This window comes from Nomascus leucogenys, chromosome 2 (genome assembly GCF_006542625.1).
Source record: "Nomascus leucogenys isolate Asia chromosome 2, Asia_NLE_v1, whole genome shotgun sequence".
In the NCBI taxonomy this organism is placed as follows: domain Eukaryota; kingdom Metazoa; phylum Chordata; class Mammalia; order Primates; family Hylobatidae; genus Nomascus; species Nomascus leucogenys.
Window position 1 is genome coordinate 104,117,257 of NC_044382.1, and position 20,235 is coordinate 104,137,491.

Here is a 20,235-nt window from a genome sequence, read left to right on the forward strand (position 1 = left end):
TTAGTATTTTGAGGAACCTCCAAATGGTTCATCATGGTGGTTGTACTAATTTACATTCCCACCAACAGTGTATGAGGGTTCCCTTTGCTCCATATCCTCGCCAGCATTTGTTATTGCCTGACTTTTGGATAAAAGCCATTTTAGCTGAGACGATATCTCATTATAGTTTTGATTTGCATTTCTCTAATGATCAATGTTGCTGAGCATCTTTTCATATATCTGTTTGCCATTTGTATGTCTTCTTTTAAGAAATGTCTGTTCAGATCTTTTGCCCATTATTTAATCAGTTTATTAGATTTTTTTCCTGTTGTTTCAGCTCTTTATATATTCTGGTTATAAATATCTTGTCAGATGGATAGTTTTCAAATGTTTTCTCCCATCTGTGGGTTGTCTCTTCACTTTTTTTTTTATTGTTTCCCTTGTTGTGCAGAAGCTTTTTAACTTGATGTGATCCCATTTGTCTATTTTCTTTTTAGTTGTCCGTGTTTGCGGGGTATTACTCAAGAAATATTTGTCCAGTCCAGTGTCCCAGAGAGTTTCCCCAATGCTTTCTTTTAGTAATTTCATAATTTGAGGTCTCAGATTTAAGTCTTTAATCCATTTTGATTTGATTTTTAATGTGGTAAGAGATAGAGATCTAGTTTCATTTTTCTGCATATGGATATCCAGATTTCCCAGCACCACTTATTGAAGAGACTGTTCCTTCCCCAATGTATGTTCTTGGCACCTTTGTCAAAAATGAGTTCACTGTAGGTGTATGGAGTTGTTTCTGGGTTCTATGTTCTGTTCCATTTGTCTTACGTGTCTGTTTTTATGCCAGTACCATACCATTTTGGTTAGTAAAGCTCTCTAGTATAATTTGAAGGCAGGTAATATGATTTCTCCAATTTTGTTCTTTTTGCTCAGGATAGCTTGGACTATGCTGGGTTGTTTTTGTTGTTTTTTGTTTATTTGTTTGTTTCTTTTTTGTGGTTCCATATAAATTTTAGGATTGTTTTTTCTATTTCTATGAAGAATGTTATTGGTATTTTGATATGGATTGCATTCAATCTGTAAATTGCTTTCAGTAGTATGGACATTTTAACAATATTGATTCTTCCAATCCATGAACATGGAATATCTTTTCAGTTTTTTGTGTCCTCTCAATTGCTTTCATCAATGTTTTATAGTGTTCGTTGTAGAGATCTTTTACTTCTTTAGTTAATTCCTAAGTATTTTTTTGTAGCTGTTACTTTCTACATTTCTGAAGGATTACTTCATGGGGATGGGATTACTTTCTTCATTTCTTTTTCAGATTGTTTGCTGTTGGCATATAGAAATGCTACTGATCTTTGTTGATTTTGTGTCCTGCAACTTTACTGAACTTACCATCTCTAATAGTATTTTGGTGGAGTATTTTATGTTTTTCCAAATGAAAGTTTACATCATCTGCAAACAAGAATAATTTGACTTCTTCCCTTTCAATTTGGATGCCCTTTATTTCTTCTCTTATTAGCTAGGACTTCCAGTACTATGTTGAATAACAGTGGTGACAGTGGGCTTTCTTGTTGTGTTCCAGATCTTAGAGGAAGGGCTTTCAGTTTTTCCTCGTTCATGATGATACTAGCTGTGGGTCTGTTGTATGTGTCTTTATGTTGAGGTATGTTCCTTCTATACCCAGTATTTTTTGTGGTGGGGCGGGGGGTAATCATAAAGGGATGTTGAATTTTATTAAAAGCTTTTTCAGCATCAGTTGAAATGATCATATGGTTTTTGTCCTTCATTCTGTTGATATGATGTCTCACATAAACGTATACTTTTTTTTTTTTTTTTTTTTGAGATGGAATCTTGCTCTGTCACTAGGCTGGAGTGCAGTGGCACGATCTCAGCTCACTGCAACCTCCATCTCCCAGGTTCAAACGATTCTCCTACCTCAGCCTCCTGAGTAGTTGGAACTATAGGCGCGCCCCACTACACCTGGCTAATTTTTTGTATTTTAGTGGAGATGGGGTTTCACAATGTTGGCCAGGATGGTCTCGATCTGCTGACCTTCTGATCTGCCCACCTCGGCCTCCCAAATTGCTGGGATTACAGGTGTGAGCCATTGCGCCCAGCCAAGTCTATACTTTTCATGTCTTCTATTCCGAGACTTAAAAATTGACTGAGATTTGCACTTAGTACTCTCAATATGGTGATCATTTTCATTAAGTTTTTTGGATTGGGACTGGGCGCGGTAGCTCATGCCTGTAACCCCAGCACTTTGGGAGGCCAAGGCAGGTGGATCACTTGAGCTCAGGAGCTCGAGACCAGCCTGGCCAACATGGTGAAACCCTGTCTCTACTAGAAATACAAAAAACTACCCAGACTCTGGGTCGTCTCAGCTATATCACTTCCAATCCCAACTTTGACCTGCCAGACCCTTTTTGGCTCAAGTTCCATCTCCCTTGTGACTCTTTCTTTACCTCATAGCTGCATCTTAAAAACTGCCAGTTACTGGATTATTTTCTTTCTAAATTTAAATTCTGTAAATAGGGATGATAGGCCTAACTTATATTTCATGCAAGACTCCATCATAAGTTAAGTGCTGGCCACGTTAAGTGCTAGTGCTTAGGTTAGGTGCCCACTCCTGGCCAGTCGACAGGCTAGAAAGGGAGTTAAATCCTACATAATGTGGCCAGCTAGGTCACTCCTTCAGCAAGAGCTGTGGATATGGTGATGTGTTTGCTGCAATGACTGCTTAGTAAATTCTATTAACAACAGATAATCTGGGAATAACCCTCCCACTTTATTTTTTCAGATTTGATGGCATGTTGTCTGGGTTACATTTTCGGTATAATATTGAAAAAGGTTTACAAAAATTGTAAATGTTATAGTCAAATTGATATGTTAATTACTTTAAAAGCATAAGAAAAATCATCTCCTTTTGCATATAAAATGGTGAATGTGATCTAAACCATTTTTAGATTCATAGCTGAAGTATTTTATTAGAGTTGTTTTTTCCATAAAGTAGCCTTTGGCATTTATTTTTAAAAGTACAATAGTAGGAGGGTTTTATGTCTGAGTGATTATGAGGTGGAAATACCAATTTGTTAGCTTAGCAAGTCTCATTAAGCACCTGCCTGGATAAATGTCTTGCATGTAGTACGTATTCATTATTTCTTTAATTGAATCAAAAAGGCTGTCTTTGTTTAAGCTCAGACCACAATAAACATGTATACTCTGTCAAGGGCTATAGTCATCTAGGAATTCAAAGTTGTAAATATTAGTGCTTCCACAATGATGAATTCACAAGCAGACCAGAAAATGGCTAGGTGAGATTTCACAAGATAAAATCCCTGAGTACTCACCTCCACACACACACATGCAAACAAAACTTTTCTTTGAAATATATTTACTATTATTATTATCATATAACCAATATAATTTGTGATATAATTAATATTACTCTTTAATAGAGAAAAATCTGTGATTTTAATCATATTTACAAAGAAATCCATGAATAAGAAAAGATTAAGGGGCATTAGCTATTATAATTTTTACCAAAAAATGAAATGGTTAGAATTAATAAAACTAATAAATGTAAAAACATGCATATTTTGAGCGTTTAAATAATGTATATTTTAAAATGATGTTCCAACCTGAATTTGCCAGGGTAGATGTTATTCATTCAACTAAAACAGACTGTTTTTGGGAGTGATCATATGTAAAGAAGATGGATGACAGTCTTGTAAATCCTTTTAAAAATTGTATGTGTGTTTCTCTCAAATTTGAGAGAAGAATTTTTTTTAAGAGATGAGGTCTCACTTTGTCACCTAGGCTGGAGTAAAGTGGCAGGATCATAGCTCACTGCAGCCTCAAACTCCTGACCGTAAGTGATCCTCCCTGGTCAGCCTCCCAAGTAGCTAGGACCACAGGCACATACCACCATGCCCAGCTAAGGATTTCTTTTTTTTTTTTTTTGTAGAGACAAGGTCTCACTATGTTGCCCTGGCTGGTCTCAAACTCCTGGGCTCAAACAATCCTCCTACCTCAGCCTCCCGAAGCCCTGGGATTACAGGTGTGAGCCCCCACACCAAGTCCAGAAAAGAGCATTTAATGGGAATGAATATAGATTCCCTTTTTTCTTACAGAATTTATTAGGTCAATACAGAAATTTGCAAGGGCGTTTTTCAGAATCATCGTTTTTCCAATTTTTTGATTGTGAGACTTACCAGAAACACATTAGCTGCTACAGTCCCATCAATAACAATGATAAAAAGAGAGAGATCACAGAATTCTAAGTCTGAGATAGTTAATCATCTTCAGTAGACTCTTAGAAAGCTGAAGGTTTATGTTTAGGCTCCTACTTCATGTGGAAAGAAAACTGTCATTCTCATCATCAATTTTAAGGTATATTTTTTTCAGATATAATTGTTACTATGTAAACTAATCCTGTGCTACTTGTAAACTGATTGTATCCAATATTTTAGCAGTAGAATTTGGCACACTGCCACAGAAAACCCACACAGTAATGGCAAATATACAAATTTATGTAATACTTGGTGATGTGTTAAGTAGTTTTGTTTTTCATTTGTATTAGTGAGGAGGTTTTTTTTGTTAAAAATAACTAATTTAACTGCTGATTGTTGGTTAGTATATTTGGCTATCACCTGTTTTCTAGAATTGAACCAAGGTAGAATAATTCTCCTATTTATAGGCTACTGTTGAAGCTCCACTTTGATTATCCTCCATTTTTATTGAATTTTCATTAAAATTTGAGGATTTTTGCAGAAAAAAATTCTTAAACTGTGCGTCTCAAACCTTAATATACATACAAATGACTTGGGCATCTTCTTAGATGCCCTTTGTGATTCGATGAGTCTAGGATGGTGTATTAGTCTGTTCTCATGCTGCCGATAAAGACATACCCAAGACTGGGTAATTTATAAAGAAAAAGAGGTTTAATGGACTCACAGTTCCATGTGGCTTGAGAGGCCTCACAGTCATGGTGGAAGGTGAAAGGCATGTCTTACATGGCAGCAGGCAAAAGAGAATGAAAAATCAAGTGAAAGGGGAAACCTTTTAAAAACCATTGGATCTCGGGAGACTTATTCACTACCACGAGAACAGTATGGGGGAAACCGCCCCCATGTTTCAATTGTGATGAGTCCCACCAGGTCCATCCCACAACGTGTGGGAATTATGGGATCTCCCAGGAGCTGCTGATGTTGCTGGTCCATGGACCACACTTGGAGTAGCAAGGATATAAAGAACTGGACCTCTGGTGAAAGTAGGACAAGATTCACAAATTGTGAATATCTTTATCAGAAATGCGTGATGATTACTTGTATCCCTTTGAGAAGAAAAGCCCTTCTTATATTTCTATAAAGAGTTGAAGTAGACATTGGGCCACTTAAGAGGGGCATGATATAATGAAACACTGAAGCCTCTCTAAGTTTATAGAGGACAATCTTCTTCAAGATAGGTATGATCTATATCTGAGCTCCTACCTGAGGAGGATAGATTAGAGTGGTCTCTTCCACTGCACACTGTGTGTAATGAGAGAACGAGAATGAAAAAGGTAATAACATCTTACTGTTATTATGACAATAGTTTTGACCTCATGGGCTCACTGAGAGTGTCTTGGGAATCCTTAGGGATCCCTGTACTACACTTTGAGAGATGCTGGCGTAGAGGAAACTATACGTTGTATAGCTGTGCCTATTGCAAGCAGCAGGGTAAATTTATATTGAGAACAGCCATTGAATCATAAAATATCTGAGCCACGGGTAGTTTTGGATCCTCCTCATTGATGCAAGTCCTTTTCAATTGTCCTGATTGAAACCATACTCTTGGTATTCTGGACAAAATACATAGAAATGGAATGGTAAAAAATTGGTTCAAAATACCCCCAGTGGTTAAGTAATTAGAAAGCTTATATTTCGAAGAAGTTATAGCAATTACTGGTGGAGGGGAAGAACACTTAGAACGATGAGACAAAGAAGTAGCTCTGAGCATATGAGTGAAAGATATGATTTCCAGGTGCAATAGTTTAGCCTGATTAAGAGACCATCACTCTTGTAAGAAGGGGCTGGATACATTGGTTAGTAGAGAGAATTATAATGTCAAAAGATTTATCTTATTATTGTAATTGTAATAGATTATGAAGTTGCATATTCATATTCTCATTCCGTATTTTCCTCGTTGGACTCACTGACTGGAAGGTAGCTTGGGCCAGAAAGAGGGACTTTCTGGACTAAGAATTGCAGCTCCTGTAGCAGCCTACTGCTTAGGCTGCATCTACTGCTCTTATTGTGTTTCATGATGGCCCAGGAAGGTTGGGCTGGCCCAGGAAGTAGTGAAAGTAGAATGGAGAGTCATTGATTATAATTATTAATCTTTTTTGAATACATTAAACAGTGCTAAATGATTTTAAAGTACTGTAGTATATTCATCTACTGAATACATCACTTTATACTCGTGTTCTTCCTCTCTAAGTTGCAAAGAAATAAATTGTTATTTTACACTTTAGGCACAGTGAACATGGGTCAACTAATCAAAGAAGTGAAAAAGTTTGAGAAAGGTAAAAATACCTTTTGCCTTTAACCATAATCTCGTCTCTGCTGCCTTAGCAGTGCTTGAAATCATTTGTTATAACTCTACTTAAGTACCAGCAGTTATGGGAATCATGCTAAAGCCACACTTATGAAAAGACAAGAGAGGATACCACTAAGATAATAGAGAATCCCATATTATTTAGTTAGAGGACAATCGCATATTATTTAGTTATAAAGCCAAGTTTGAAATCTGGCCATAATGATTAGACCAAAATTAACTTTATTTGAGCCATTTTACGCTGAAGGGGACCTTGGTTAAAAGAATCTCAGGAACACAGTTAAAAAAAATGGGGAGAAGGCATAAATTTATTACCAGAAAGGTTAAATGATGTCACACTTACTCACTGTTGTAGCAAAAGATGCAGCAAGCTGGGTTCAATATAGCCATCTTTCAAGGCTTGAAAATCTTTCCTTGAGATGGTCTAGACTCGCTCATGGTCTAGACTACATCGTGAAGTCCAGTGGTTAGGTCAGTTAGCACAATCAGGACAATAGTCTAACCCGAGTTAATCCAAAGAGTGGCAACTAATTAGGCTGTATTAAAAGCCTGCTTGTTGTAATAGTTTCTCAGCCAATTTTCTCATGTAATACTCTCTGATTGAAAAGAAAGTACTTTGGTTCCTAAACATACTATATAAATCTGTGTCCTATCCCTTCTCGCAAAATCTGAGTTCTATCACACATACTGCTGGTGTTATAAACCCCTAAAATTCCACCTCTGCAACAATACTAATAGTCACATATAGTAAGAGTTTAGCTATGATTTAAGCAAAAGATGAGACGCCAATATCAGATTGTTTTGATGGTGTGATGAATACAAAACTTCCTATTTTAGGGTTTCCCATCTGTTAGAATTAATTAGAATCTGTTAGATAGATGTAATTCTGCTGAAATTATGATTTTTATTATTTTTATCAAAATATATTGAATATCTACAAAGAAAAATGAATTTTTATTATAGCTATTTAAATTTATTTACCTGCATTCAGAAGGCAGGGTATAAAATTTTTCTATTTTAGCTCATATATGAGTTGTTAGTCATTTTGTATGGATTGCAATTTCTCTTAAGTGGAGTATTATGTTTTAGTATAAAATATTTTTTATTTGTGAGTTGGTATCTGGATTTTTAAAACACTTTTCTCAATTGATAGATCACTTCAGAGATACCTATTTCAACAGAAACTTAAAAAGCAAGCTTCCTAGAAATGCCCAGGACTGCTTTCTAACCAATTATGTCAGCTACATATACTTAGAGCTTGATTGAGAAAAATCAAGCAGTCAGATAAAATAAAGGTTTAGAGAAAGTGAATTAATTGTTTTAGAAAGTGAATTAATTGAATTATTTAATTTGTAAATCAGTAATAAAGAAAATATCTCTGGTTTATAATGGATATGAAATTTGTATCACTATTAGCTTAGATAGCTCAGATTATAGTTAAAATTGTTCTTTTAATAAAAAAAAAGATAGAGCTGGAAACAATTTAAAACCTGAAACTTCAGCAACAGATGAAGTATACATGGTAGGTAGATTGTTAAAACTATAAATATTTAGTGATAAAAGGAACTTACAGTAGCTTTGGTTAGGAATATCTTCTAAGTGAAAAAAAGAAAAATGTTAGAAAATTCAGTAAATAAGGAGAAATACTAGAAATCTGAAACATTTTGTTTAAATATCTTGCTGTAAGAAAAGTTAACCATTCTACATAATCTTTCATAGTTTTAAAGAACATGTAAGTGAATATTCAATTCTTGGCTCTTTTTCTATTTTTTTAACTTGTAATGCTCAATAACTTTCTTTTTGAGATCTAATATAGTTATTCTGAACATTTACAAGACTGAGTCTAAAAATTGTTTTCCATGTTGTTTTCTTAGTGTATGCTTAGTATGTTTTTAAAACTTTTTAATATGCCTGACAATATACGTGTCTTTTTTGCTCCCTCAGTAATCGTGTGGAAGCGTGGACAAGAGATGTTGCTTTCTTACTCAGACAAGAAGGCAAGCCCACGGTTAATCTTATCCATAACAGGACTAAAGTCAGAGTGATGGAAAGGGATTGGCAGAATACAGACAAAGCAATAAATTGGCTAAGAAAGGAAGCAATTAATTACAGTGAACCATTTGTTCTTTATTTGGGATTAAATTTACCGCACCCTTACCCTTCACCATCTTCTGGAGAAAATTTTGGCTCTTCAACGTTTCACACATCTCTTTACTGGCTTGAAAAAGTAAGTAACTACATTGTGTGTGCTCAAAAGTAGATTTATATATGTAGCTTATTGGTATTCGCCCATTATTTCTTTTATTATCACTTTTAAAGAAAAATTTGAAAATTGTACATTCAAACTTGACCAATAACTAGTGTGATAAAAACTAAAGGGACAATTTTACAGAAATAAGTGTTAAAAATTAGAAGCCTACTTCTGGATTGAATACTTTTGCTAAGGATATGTCTATAAAAAGAGAAACTAAAAGGCATTCTCTTAGAAATGTAGGCAGTTCTCACCCTGCACCATTCCAGACCGTAAAAATGACCATGCAAGCTGAAACCGTATAAAACAACCTTAATAAGTGGGGGAAATGACCATTTTCTGGCACCTTTAAAAACATTTATCAAAATGTTTTGAATTATGTTACTTTTGGTTAAAAATTGAAAAAGAAAAAATAAACTAATATTTACGTAGTGCACTATAATGAAAACACTAGAAACATTGAGAATTAAAGCGGGAATTTTTTTGGTTAAAAAAACTTACCAGTAGCTTGAAGAGTGCTTGCCTTCTCATCATAAAACTTATGATACAGAGAAAGCATCTTCTCTAAGACTTGGCAAATTGTCATTATTTCTTTCTAAATTTGGATTACCTTCCAACATTTTAACTTTCGCACTTTCAATGTAATGATATATCTCCAAGTTCCTTTAATGTGAAAAATTTTTGCCAATATCACTTTCTGTGGGACATCTTTTTCCTTTTCTTCACAACAACCTTCATCATTTATGCTGGTAAATGTGCCCTCACTAAGTTTCTCTGGCTACATTTCTAGTGTCTCTTGAATGACAGCAGTGTCAACATTCCCAGCTCAGCTATTTCTTCTATAATTTCATTTACATCTGATTTGAATTTCACTTCCAGCCTTGTCACTTTTCCTTTTTTTACTGTGTGTTCATCTTTGTTGACTTCTCTTCATTACCCCTTTTTATAAAGTGTCACATTAATTTATCACTAGGATACAAGTACATGCGTTGTTGTCTGTGCATGTACCAGATAACTAATCACTGACACATTTTAAAAGAAACAATATGATTAGTCACTGAATGTCATATCTGTTGTATACTCAGTGATTTATACTAAAGAGCTAGCAGCATATCGGTGTGAAAGTTTGTACTTCTTGCAGTTATTCACAGTTAACATACCCTGGTAACTGAAGTCTACTGGGGTAATTTTGTTAGGGAACTGGTATTATTTAACAACACTGTGATAACTGAAATTCATGCATATCAAACCACATGATGCATGGTCTGCCTGTATTTTGAAATGTGTAATCTTAAATCAATTTTAAGTTACTTTAAAAACTAATCAGTTAATTCAACTAAAAACCTTCTGCACAGCATAAGACATAATCAGCAAAATGAACAACCCACAGAGTGTGAGAAAATCTTCTCAATCTATACATCTGACAAAAGACTAATATCCAGAACCTACAAGAAACTCAAACAGAGTAGCAAGAAAAAAAAAATCCTATCAAAAAGCGGGCTAAGGATATGAATAGGCTCATGCCTGTAATCCCAGCACTTTGGAAAGCTGAGCCGGGTGGATCACCTGAGGTCAGGAGTTCGAAACCAGCCAGACCAACATGGTGAAACCCCGTCTCTACTAAAGATACGAAAATTAGCAGGTGTGGTGGTGTGTACCTGTAATCCCAGCTACTCAGGAGGCTGAGGCTGGAGAATCGCTTGAACCTGGGAGGCGGAGGTTACAGTGAGCCGAGATTGCGCCATTGCACCCCAGCCTGGGCGACAAGAGCAAAACTCCATCTCGAAGAAGAAAGAGGACATGAATAGACAATTCTCAAAGGAAGACATACAAATGGCCAACAAATATATGAGAAAATGCTCAACATCACTAATGATCAGGGAAATGCAAATTAGAACCATAATGTGATACCACCTTACTCCTGCAAGAATGGCCATAATCAAAAAAATCAAAAAATAATAGATGTTGGCAGGGATGTGGTGAAAAGGGAACAATTTAAACTGCTGGTGGGAATGTAAACTAGTACAACCACGATGGAAAACAGTGTGGAGATTCCTTAGCTAAAAGTAGAACTGCCTTCTGATCCAGCAATCCCACTACATGGTATCTACTCAGAGGAAAAGAAGTCATTATATGAAAAAGATACTTGCACACATGTGTTTATAGCAGCAAAATTCACAGTCGCAAAAATATAGAACCGGCCCAAATGCCCATCACTCAACCAGTGGATAAAGAAATTGTGGTATATATACCATGAAATACTACTCAGCCATAAGAAAGGAATGACTCATTTGCAGCAACCTGGATGAAATTGGAGACCATTATTCTAAGTGAAGTGACTCAGGAATGGAAAACCAAACATCGTATGTTCTCACTCATAAGTGGGAGCTAAGCTATGAGGATGCAGAGGCATAAGAATAATACAGTGGACTTTGGGGACTAGTGGTTAGGGGTGAGGGATAAAAGACTACAAATTGGGTACAGTGTATACTGTTTGGGTGATGAGTGCACCAAAATCTCAGAAATCACCCTAAAGAACTTATTCATGCAACCACGCCTGTTCCCCAAAAACTTGTGGAAATAAAAAATAAGAGTTAGTTTAAAAAAACTAATCAGAAATACTATTTAGTCCATCCTATTTTAAAGAAAATAATGTCAGTGTTTTAGATACTTTATATCTTCTTTAAAAGTTCTAAGTGGTTTCATCTTCAAAAATTTGTCTGGAGTTAGTACTAGCCAAATGACATGAGTTAAATGACTTTCAACCAAATACTAAGTAAATGTTTGAACTTTTTGAAAGTTACATGACTAAAATATATATGAATTAAAGATCTAGTTCTAATTGTTTTTTTTACCAACACTGTACGTAAGCATTTATATGTGTTAAAAAGTCATATTTGTTTTTGACAAGTGCTTGGCTATCTCACTAGATATTATCATTTTTACTAGTGAATTATTGGAGAAAAGGAATCCGTATTCTTAGGTTGTTGATTCTGAAGTTTTGGTCACATGACTATATATTAAAGTGCTTGGATACTTTTCTGGATTCGCATGTACTGTCTAATATAGCTCATATTTTTCATTGGCCTGAATAATTTTTAAAAATTTTACCACTATCTCATGGTATATATACAGATATTGATATATACCTTTTGTTGTTATGACAGTGTTAGCAATTTGTTCCTAATTTATGTATTGATTTACTATTTTATTTACATATTTACAGCTGTTCTTTTCTACTATTCTAAGTAATTAAACATTGTTGATTTCACCATACATACTTATTGGAGGAAAGAAATAGCGCTATTTTGCTAGCATAACTAAGTTTTTTCTCCCTTTTTTAGGTGTCTCATGATGCCATCAAAATCCCAAAGTGGTCACCTTTGTCAGAAATGCACCCTGTAGATTATTACTCTTCTTATACAAAAAACTGCACTGGAAGATTTACAAAAAAAGAAATTAAGAATATTAGAGCATTTTATTATGCTATGTGTGCTGAGACAGATGCTATGCTTGGTAGGTGGTATGATTAATAAGCAATTACATGAAGAAAAAGTATAATATTTTTCCAACAGTCTGTGATCATGCTGCTTGGTGACTTGCATGAACGGCCTCAGATATTTCTTACAACAGTTGCTTATAACTATAGGAATCTTGACCCTTATCAAAACTTGGTAACTTGTGTTATTGATAGAATGAAAAGCTCTTTATATCTTAATAATTCAGAAATTCTCAGATTCATAAATGCTCAGATTTATTCATACATAAAGAAAGGGTCACAGAAGGCTATCATCTACTTGAAACATTTTACTGTCCTTAAACAGGAATCGATATTCAGCCAAACACAGGTACACATGTGATGGGTAATTGTAAGGCAGCTTAGGTTTCTAGAGATGAGAAAATTTACTTGTAGAATCTTGTGACTCCCCCAAACTTATAATAACCATGAAACAAATTCATTCTCCCCAGGCATGGGGAGAGCATGGCTTAACTAAAGTTTCTCCGTGTATATTCCTGGTCCAGAATCATACTGAATTTTCTTCCCTCATTCAAGCTCAAGACCAGCTCAAAACTAAACTTGCCTTCATCACATGACTGTCAAGAATGTTTGGCCTGTTCACTTATAGAGCTATGGAAGTTTCCAGTTCATGTGTGGAAAAACCCTGGTTTAAAAATGTTTTATAACAAAAGTTATTTTCATAAAGTAATGTCATTTATTTTGCTGCACTTAGGAATGAAGCATAATTGTACTAGTGAAATGTAGGTAGCACCTTTTCTGTACGGAGTAAACTTTGGAAGTGACAAGTGAATGTTTTTTGTTAAAAAATAAATTCATTGGGTAAAAATAGAAAAGTATACAGCAAGAAGCAAAAGGGCCATACGGACAAATTATTTATAATATAGCAAGTATGAAAATGTATTGGCCAGGTGCAGTGGCTCATGCCTATAATCCCAGCACTTTGGGAGGCCAAGGCAGGCGGATCACCTGAGGTCAGGAGTTCGAGACCAGCCTGGCCAACATGGCGAAACCCTGTCTCTACTAAAATACAAAAATCAGCCGGGTGTGGTGGTGCACACGTGTGATCCCAGCTACTTGAGAGACTGAGGCAGGAGAATTGCTTGAACCCAGGAGGCAGAGGTTGCAGTGAGTGGAGATCGTGCCACTGCACTCCATCCTGGGTGAGAGAGCAAGACTACATCTCAAAAAAAAAAAAAAATATATATATATATATATATATATTTATTTATTTATTTATTTAAGGACTCATAAGGACTTTCCAAGTACTCAGTGCAAATAAGATCTTAAGTAATTTTCTTTAATCATGAGCACATCTGTCAAATTGTATTTCATTGATATTCTCTGATGTTAGAGAATGTCCTCCCATTTGCACACTAGAAATTGCATTTGAAAGTTTATAGCCATTCATTCATCCGTATCTATTAAAATGAAAGAATGTTGCTGTAGGGAGTGTGGGAATACTACTCTTGAAGTCTTTTCGGAGAAGAAAAATATGTAGCAGCTCGCTTACATCAAGTTACAAAGTTTATGGAATATATTGTATCTTTATTTATTTATTTATTTTTTTGAGATAGAGTCTGGCTCTGTCTCCAGGCTGGAATGCAGTGGCGGGGTCTCTGCTCACTGCAACCTCTGCCTCCCAGGTTCAAGCGATTCTCCTGCCTCATCCTCCCAAGCAGCTGGGATTATAGGCACGCACCGCCATGCCCAGCTAATTTTTGTATTTTTAGTAGAGACGGGTTTCACCATGTTAGTCAGGCTGGTCTCAATCTCCTGACCTCATGATCCGCCCACCTCAGCCTCCCAAAGTATCGGGATTACAGGCGTGAGCCACCGCGACTGGCCTGTAAATTTTTAAATCTACACCAGTCTTGTCACCAAATAGTATTTACTACTGTTCATTGTGTTTGTTAACAAACATTAAGTACCTACTAGCTGTCAGGCACTATGTTGGGCACTAGGGGAGTATAGTATGTTGAATACTATTAAGAAATTACTCATTAATTAAAGACATTTGTGGCTCACGCCTATAATCCCAGCACTTTGGGAGGCCAAGGCAATCGGATCACAAGGTCAAGGGATCAAGACCATCCTGGCCAACATGGTGAAACCCTGTCTCTACTAAAAGTACAAAAATTAGCTGGGTGTGGCAGTGCACACCTGTAGTCCCAGCTACTTGGGAGGCTGAGGCAGGAGAATCACTTGAACCTGGGAGTCGGAGGTTGCAGTGAGCCAAGATTGCGCCACTGCACTCAAGCCTGGTGACAGAGCGAGAATCCGTCTCAAAAACAAATTAAAAAAAATTAAAGACATTCTAGGGTCTTTTGCCACTTCAGGGACTTATATTTTCTGTTTCACCTGCCTGGAACACCCTTCCCTTTGCTTTCTACATGGCTGGCTTATTCTGTCTTTAGCTCTCAGCTCAGTTGTTACCTCAGGAATGTCTTCCCCAACCACTCTAACTCAGTGTACCAGCTCCATCATTCTGCTTACTTTATACCTTTTCATGTTGTTTACATAGTAGTACTAATTCTTTTGTCTGTTTACCGTCTGTCTCCCTTGAAGAACACAAGCTTCATAAGGGCAGGGATATTCTTTTATTTTTATTTTAAGTTCCAGGGTACACGTGCAGGGTGTGCAGGTTTGTTACATAGGTAAACGTGTGCCATGGTGGTTTGCTGTACCTCTCGACCGATCACCTAGGTATTAAGCCCAGCATGCATTAGCTATTTTTCCTAATGCTCTCCCTTCCCTGACAGGCCCCAGTGTGTGTTGTTCCCTCCCTGTGTTCATGTGTTCTCATTGTTCAGCTCCCACTTATAAGTGAGAATATGCAGTGTTTGGTTTTCTGTTCCTGCGTTAGTTTGCTAAAGATAATGGCTTCTAGCTCCATCCATGTCCCTGCAAAGGACATGATCTCATTCCTTTTTATGGCTGCGTAGTATTGCATGCTGTATATGTACCACATTTTCTTTATCCAGTCTATCATTGATGGGCATTTGTGTTGATTCCATGTCTTTGCTATTGTGAATGGTGCTGCAGTGAACACACATGTGCATGTATCTTTGTAATAGAATGATGTATATTCCTTTGGGTATATACCCAGTAATTGGATTGCTGGGTCAAATGGTGTTTCTGGTTCTAAATTTTTGAGGAATTGCCACACTGTCTTCCAAAATGGCTGAACTAATTTATATTCCCATCAACAGTGTAAAAGCGTTCCTATTTCTCCACAACCTCTCCAACATCTGTTGTTTCTGGACTTTGTAATAGTTGCCATTCTAACTGGCATGAGATGGTATCTCATTGTGGTTTTGGTTTGCATTTCTCTAATGATCAGTGATGTTGAGCTTTTTTTTAATATGTTCGTTGGCCGCATAAATGTCTTTTGAGAAGTGTCCATTTATGTCCTTTGCCAACTTTTGAATGGAGTTGGTTGTTTTTCCTTGTACATTTGTTTAAGTTCCTTGTAGATTCTGGATATTAAACCTTTGTCAGATGGATAGATTGCAAAAATGTTCTCCCATTTTGTAGGTTGCTTGTTCATTCTGATGATAGTTTCTTTTGCTATGCAGAAGCTCTTTCGTTTAATTAGACCCCATTTGTCAATTTTTGGGTTTTTTTGCAATTGCTTTCAGCGAATTTGTCATGAAATATTTGCCTGTGCCTATGTCCTGAATGGTATCGCCTAGATTTTCTTCTAGGGTTTTTTATAGTTTTGAGTTTTACATTTAAGTCTTTAATCATTCTTATTCAACATTGCATCCTAGGTGCTTAGCATCGTATCCGTAGTGCTTGGCATATAGTAAGCACTTGGTAAACATTTACTGAATGAGCATAAATGCTAAGAATTACAATATGTTGTTGTAACTACAGTAATATGCAAGTTGTAGGCATCCTGAAGAACAAAGTGATTTACTCTACCTAGAAGAGCAGGGAATGATGCTTTGCCAGAGAGATAATGCATGTTTGAGCTGGGTCATAAAGGAAGAAGAGGAATTTGTCAAGTAGACTGTGGGAGAAAGGGCATTCACCATAGATGGCAGAGTATATGCAGAGGCAAGAAAGCGTAAACTAATATGGTGCGTGTTTAGGAGGTTCTGAGCAGGTTAGGATTGTTGAGAGGTAAAGGTCTAGCAGGTAGCCGAGGGTGCTGAGTGTGGAGAGTGGACAGGGGTCTTGCTTGTTATGCTAAAGAATTTGACAGTGGGCAGCTATGAAAAAGTTTCAAGCAGGGATGTGACACGATGGAGTGATTAGGTAATTTAGAAAGATAAGACACCAGGATAGTACAAGCAGAGGAAAGAGGAGTAGGGGCAAGACCGATTAGTAAGTAATTCCAGTTGTCTAGTTGAAAAATCAAGAGAGTCTCAACTCTGCGAATAACTCCATAGAGCAGTGAGTGTCAATCCTGATTACATCTCAGAATCTGTAGGTTTTTAAATTAATATAGACTCTTCTACCCAGTTTCAGGAACTGCCAAAATAGGGATGACCCCTCTCTCTGGCCTGTGCTTTCTTGTGATTCTCTTAATTACAGTAGGAGGAAGTTCGAGAACACTGAGACAGGAACTGGTCAGAGGAATTTTACTGTCCCATTATTCCCTATCCAAGAAGATGCTAAATCAAACTTGTACACTACCTGTCCTGCTTCCAGCCCTTCTTCAAAGCTGGGATTTCCATAATCCTCAGCCAACTTAATGAGCATGATCTGGTGATTGCTTAGAGATTTGGGAGAAAAAGTAGCAGAGAAGAGGAGTTCTGACTGCTCTTACCACTTCCTGTTGCACAGAAGCTGTGGGTCAGAGGTGATACCAATCTTTCTATCATCTGAGACATGTAAAGTGCTCACATCCGACTGATCTTTCTTTTCTCATTCAAGGCACTAAGGGGAAGATTTTTTCCCCTATTCTCTGGTAGAAACCTAGAAAACAAGCCGGCGTGATCCCCAGATAAGCAGCTTTGAGCAAGAGTTCCCATGGGTATTATATTTTCTTCTTCCTCTAGTCAGCTGAAGAGCAAGCAGTAGACAGACCACTGTCAACTTTAGACTTAACTTGAGAACGGTAGGTAATATTCAGATGTTAAGAAGCATAGTGACAAACTCGTATAGGGTAGAGTGGTTATAAACTTAATGTGATAGAATAAAACATGAACTGAAAGTTTTAATGAGTTTATCGTGATTTCTATTGTAGGTGAAATTATTTTGGCCCTTCATCAATTAGATCTTCTTCAGAAAACTATTGTCATATACTCCTCAGACCATGGAGAGCTGGCCATGGAACATCGACAGTTTTATAAAATGAGCATGTACGAGGCTAGTGCGCATGTTCCGCTTTTGATGATGGGACCGGGAATTAAAGCCGGCCTACAAGTATCAAATGTGGTTTCTCTTGTGGATATTTACCCTACCATGCTTGGTAAGTAATGCAGTTCTGTAAATATTTATTTGTAATAATGCTGGAGAATGCACCTGAAGAGGTCAGTTAATCAGTCTTTCAGTTAGTCGTCAGAGGCCCTGCTGACTTGTTTATAACCCTGAGCATCTCATTTAACCGTGAGTCAAATCTGTACTCTGAAGAATGAAGAGATTGTTTTTCATGTCCCTGTGACCTTCACTTACTATAGTCATTTTCCCTCAAAAGATTTGTATTCAGGATACGACTGTAAAGTAAGCCATGTAAGACATTCAGGTTCATAACCTCATAGATATGATTTGTACATCATTTGATTGTCTACCACCACCTCCCTAAAATGTAAGCATTTTCTTTCTGAATTATTCTATCTGCTTTGAAACTAGTATGAACATATTCCTCCTCAGACCCTTTAGATAGTTCTGTACTATTTGCTTTACTAGCGTCTTAATGTCTACAAGCATAGCCATATGTCTAGAAAAGCAACATACGGATAAGGGTGGTTAGCAGTTTTTGTTGAAGATACTAGAATAACGACATAATCAAATTCAAAGGAAATCATAGAACTAACTTCTAGTTTCTATCTAATTTAGCAGAGTACTTTAAATTCATTAGCATTTAAACACTAGTTTCTCTGTTCTAAGGCACCATCAATTGCAAAAAGTACCATCAATTCATAAATTTTGGTGAAAGAAAAAAATAGCACAAGATATGTTCTCTAATTTCAGAAATGTTAAAATGTGAAAGAAAGATGCATCTTAAAATCAGAGAAATCAGAGTTCTTTTTATCTTGTTCCTTCTGCCACAAAGTTCTTCCCTTAATTTAACTAAATTTATTTAGACTTAATTTAAACCAGCGTCCTTTCCTTTTTTATTTCATATGCCTTCTCATATAATTGAACATACTTCTTTCCAGTTCCTTGAACTTTTTTTTTTTTTTTTTTTTGTGACGGAGTTTCGTTCTTTTGCCCAGGCTGGAGTGCAGTGGCGAGATTTCGGCTCAGTGCACCCTCTGCCTAACAATTTCAAGCGATTCTCCTGCCTCAGCCTCCTGAGTAGCCGGGATTACAGGCACCTGCCACCATGCCCAGCTAATTTTTGTATTTTTATTAGAGACGGGGTTTCACCATGTTGGCCAGGCTGGTCTCAGACTCCTGACCTTGTGATCTGCCCACCTCAGCCTCCCAAAGTGCTGGGATTACAGGCATGAGCCACCGCCCCCGGCCAGTTCCTTGAATTTTTAATCTCTTCTGTTTCTTAGTCATCATTTGCTGGTTTCCCTTTATCCCAAATTAATGATCACACTCAGCCATATCTTGGCCACTTTCTCATTCCATTAGTTTCTAGCCGATCACTATTACTTTTCCTCATTTATGTGTTTTTTAAAGAAGTTTATATAGAATTATGTATATTTGGGTCTCTGTTATTAGCATATTTAGAGTTTTATGAATATATATGAATTTACAGTTTTATGAATATATGCCTATATTCTTTACAATTTCCTTCCTTAATTTTTCTTCATGTAGAACTCTCCCTACCCTCCCCATTCCCAAAGAAAATCTTCCTTGGGTCATCTTTGCTTGACTTTTTAGCCTCATTCTGTTTTCTTGAGGTATAGTGACCAGAACTGCAAAAAGGTATTGTAAAAGATTATGGAAAGCTGGGGTGATTCTTTCTCCATTTTTCCCTCAATATATTTCATAGTGATAGTTGCCATTTTATCTATTTGACTCTAGCAGCTAAATAGTTAAATATCTTTAGGGAGTTGTCTGCAGTGAGCCCCATTCAATTGTTAGACATTCTGTCATCATATATGTTAGTTAATTAAAATGCATGGTTTAAGTCATTTTTCTTTAAACATTATTTTATATTTGCCCACAATGCAAATTTTGTACTCTACGATCTTGAGAAGATACCATTATTACTTCTTGCCATTTTATACATCATAAAAGTTAAAGGTCTATCAATGTACAAAAATCACAAGCATTCTTGTACACCAATCACAGACAAACAGAGAGCCAAATCATGAGTGAACTCCCATTCACAATTGCTTCAAAGAGAATAAAATACCTAGGAATCCAACTTACAAGGGATGTGAAGGACCTCTTCAAGGAGAACTACAAACCACTGCTCAATGAAATAAAAGAGGATACAAACAAATGGAAGAACATTCCATGCTCATAGGTTGGAAGAATCAATATCGTGAAAATGGCCATACTGCCCAAGGTAATTTATAGATTCAATGCCATCCCCATCAAGCTACCAATGACTTTCTTCACAGAATTGGAAAAAACTACTTTAAAGTTCATATGGAACCAAAAAAGAGCCCGCATCGCCAAGTCAATCCTAAGCCAAAAGGATAAAGCTGGAGGCATCACACTACCTGACTTCAAATTATACTACAAGGCTACAGTAACCAAAACAGCATGGTACTGGTACCAAAACAGAGACATAGATCAATGGAACAGAACAGAGCCC

The 20,235-nt window shown here is 36.6% G+C and overlaps 1 protein-coding gene across 1 annotated transcript in view; it reads left to right on the plus strand.

The window, feature by feature from the left end:
* Positions 1–20,235, plus strand: part of ARSK (arylsulfatase family member K) — a 52,461-nt gene that overhangs the window by 19,400 nt on the left and 12,826 nt on the right. Inside the window, exons 4-6 of the mRNA XM_003261624.3 lie at positions 8,518–8,800; positions 12,169–12,340; positions 17,539–17,763. Coding sequence (XP_003261672.1) covers positions 8,518–8,800; positions 12,169–12,340; positions 17,539–17,763 — 680 coding nt within the window. The remainder of the gene's footprint in view (positions 1–8,517; positions 8,801–12,168; positions 12,341–17,538; positions 17,764–20,235) is intronic.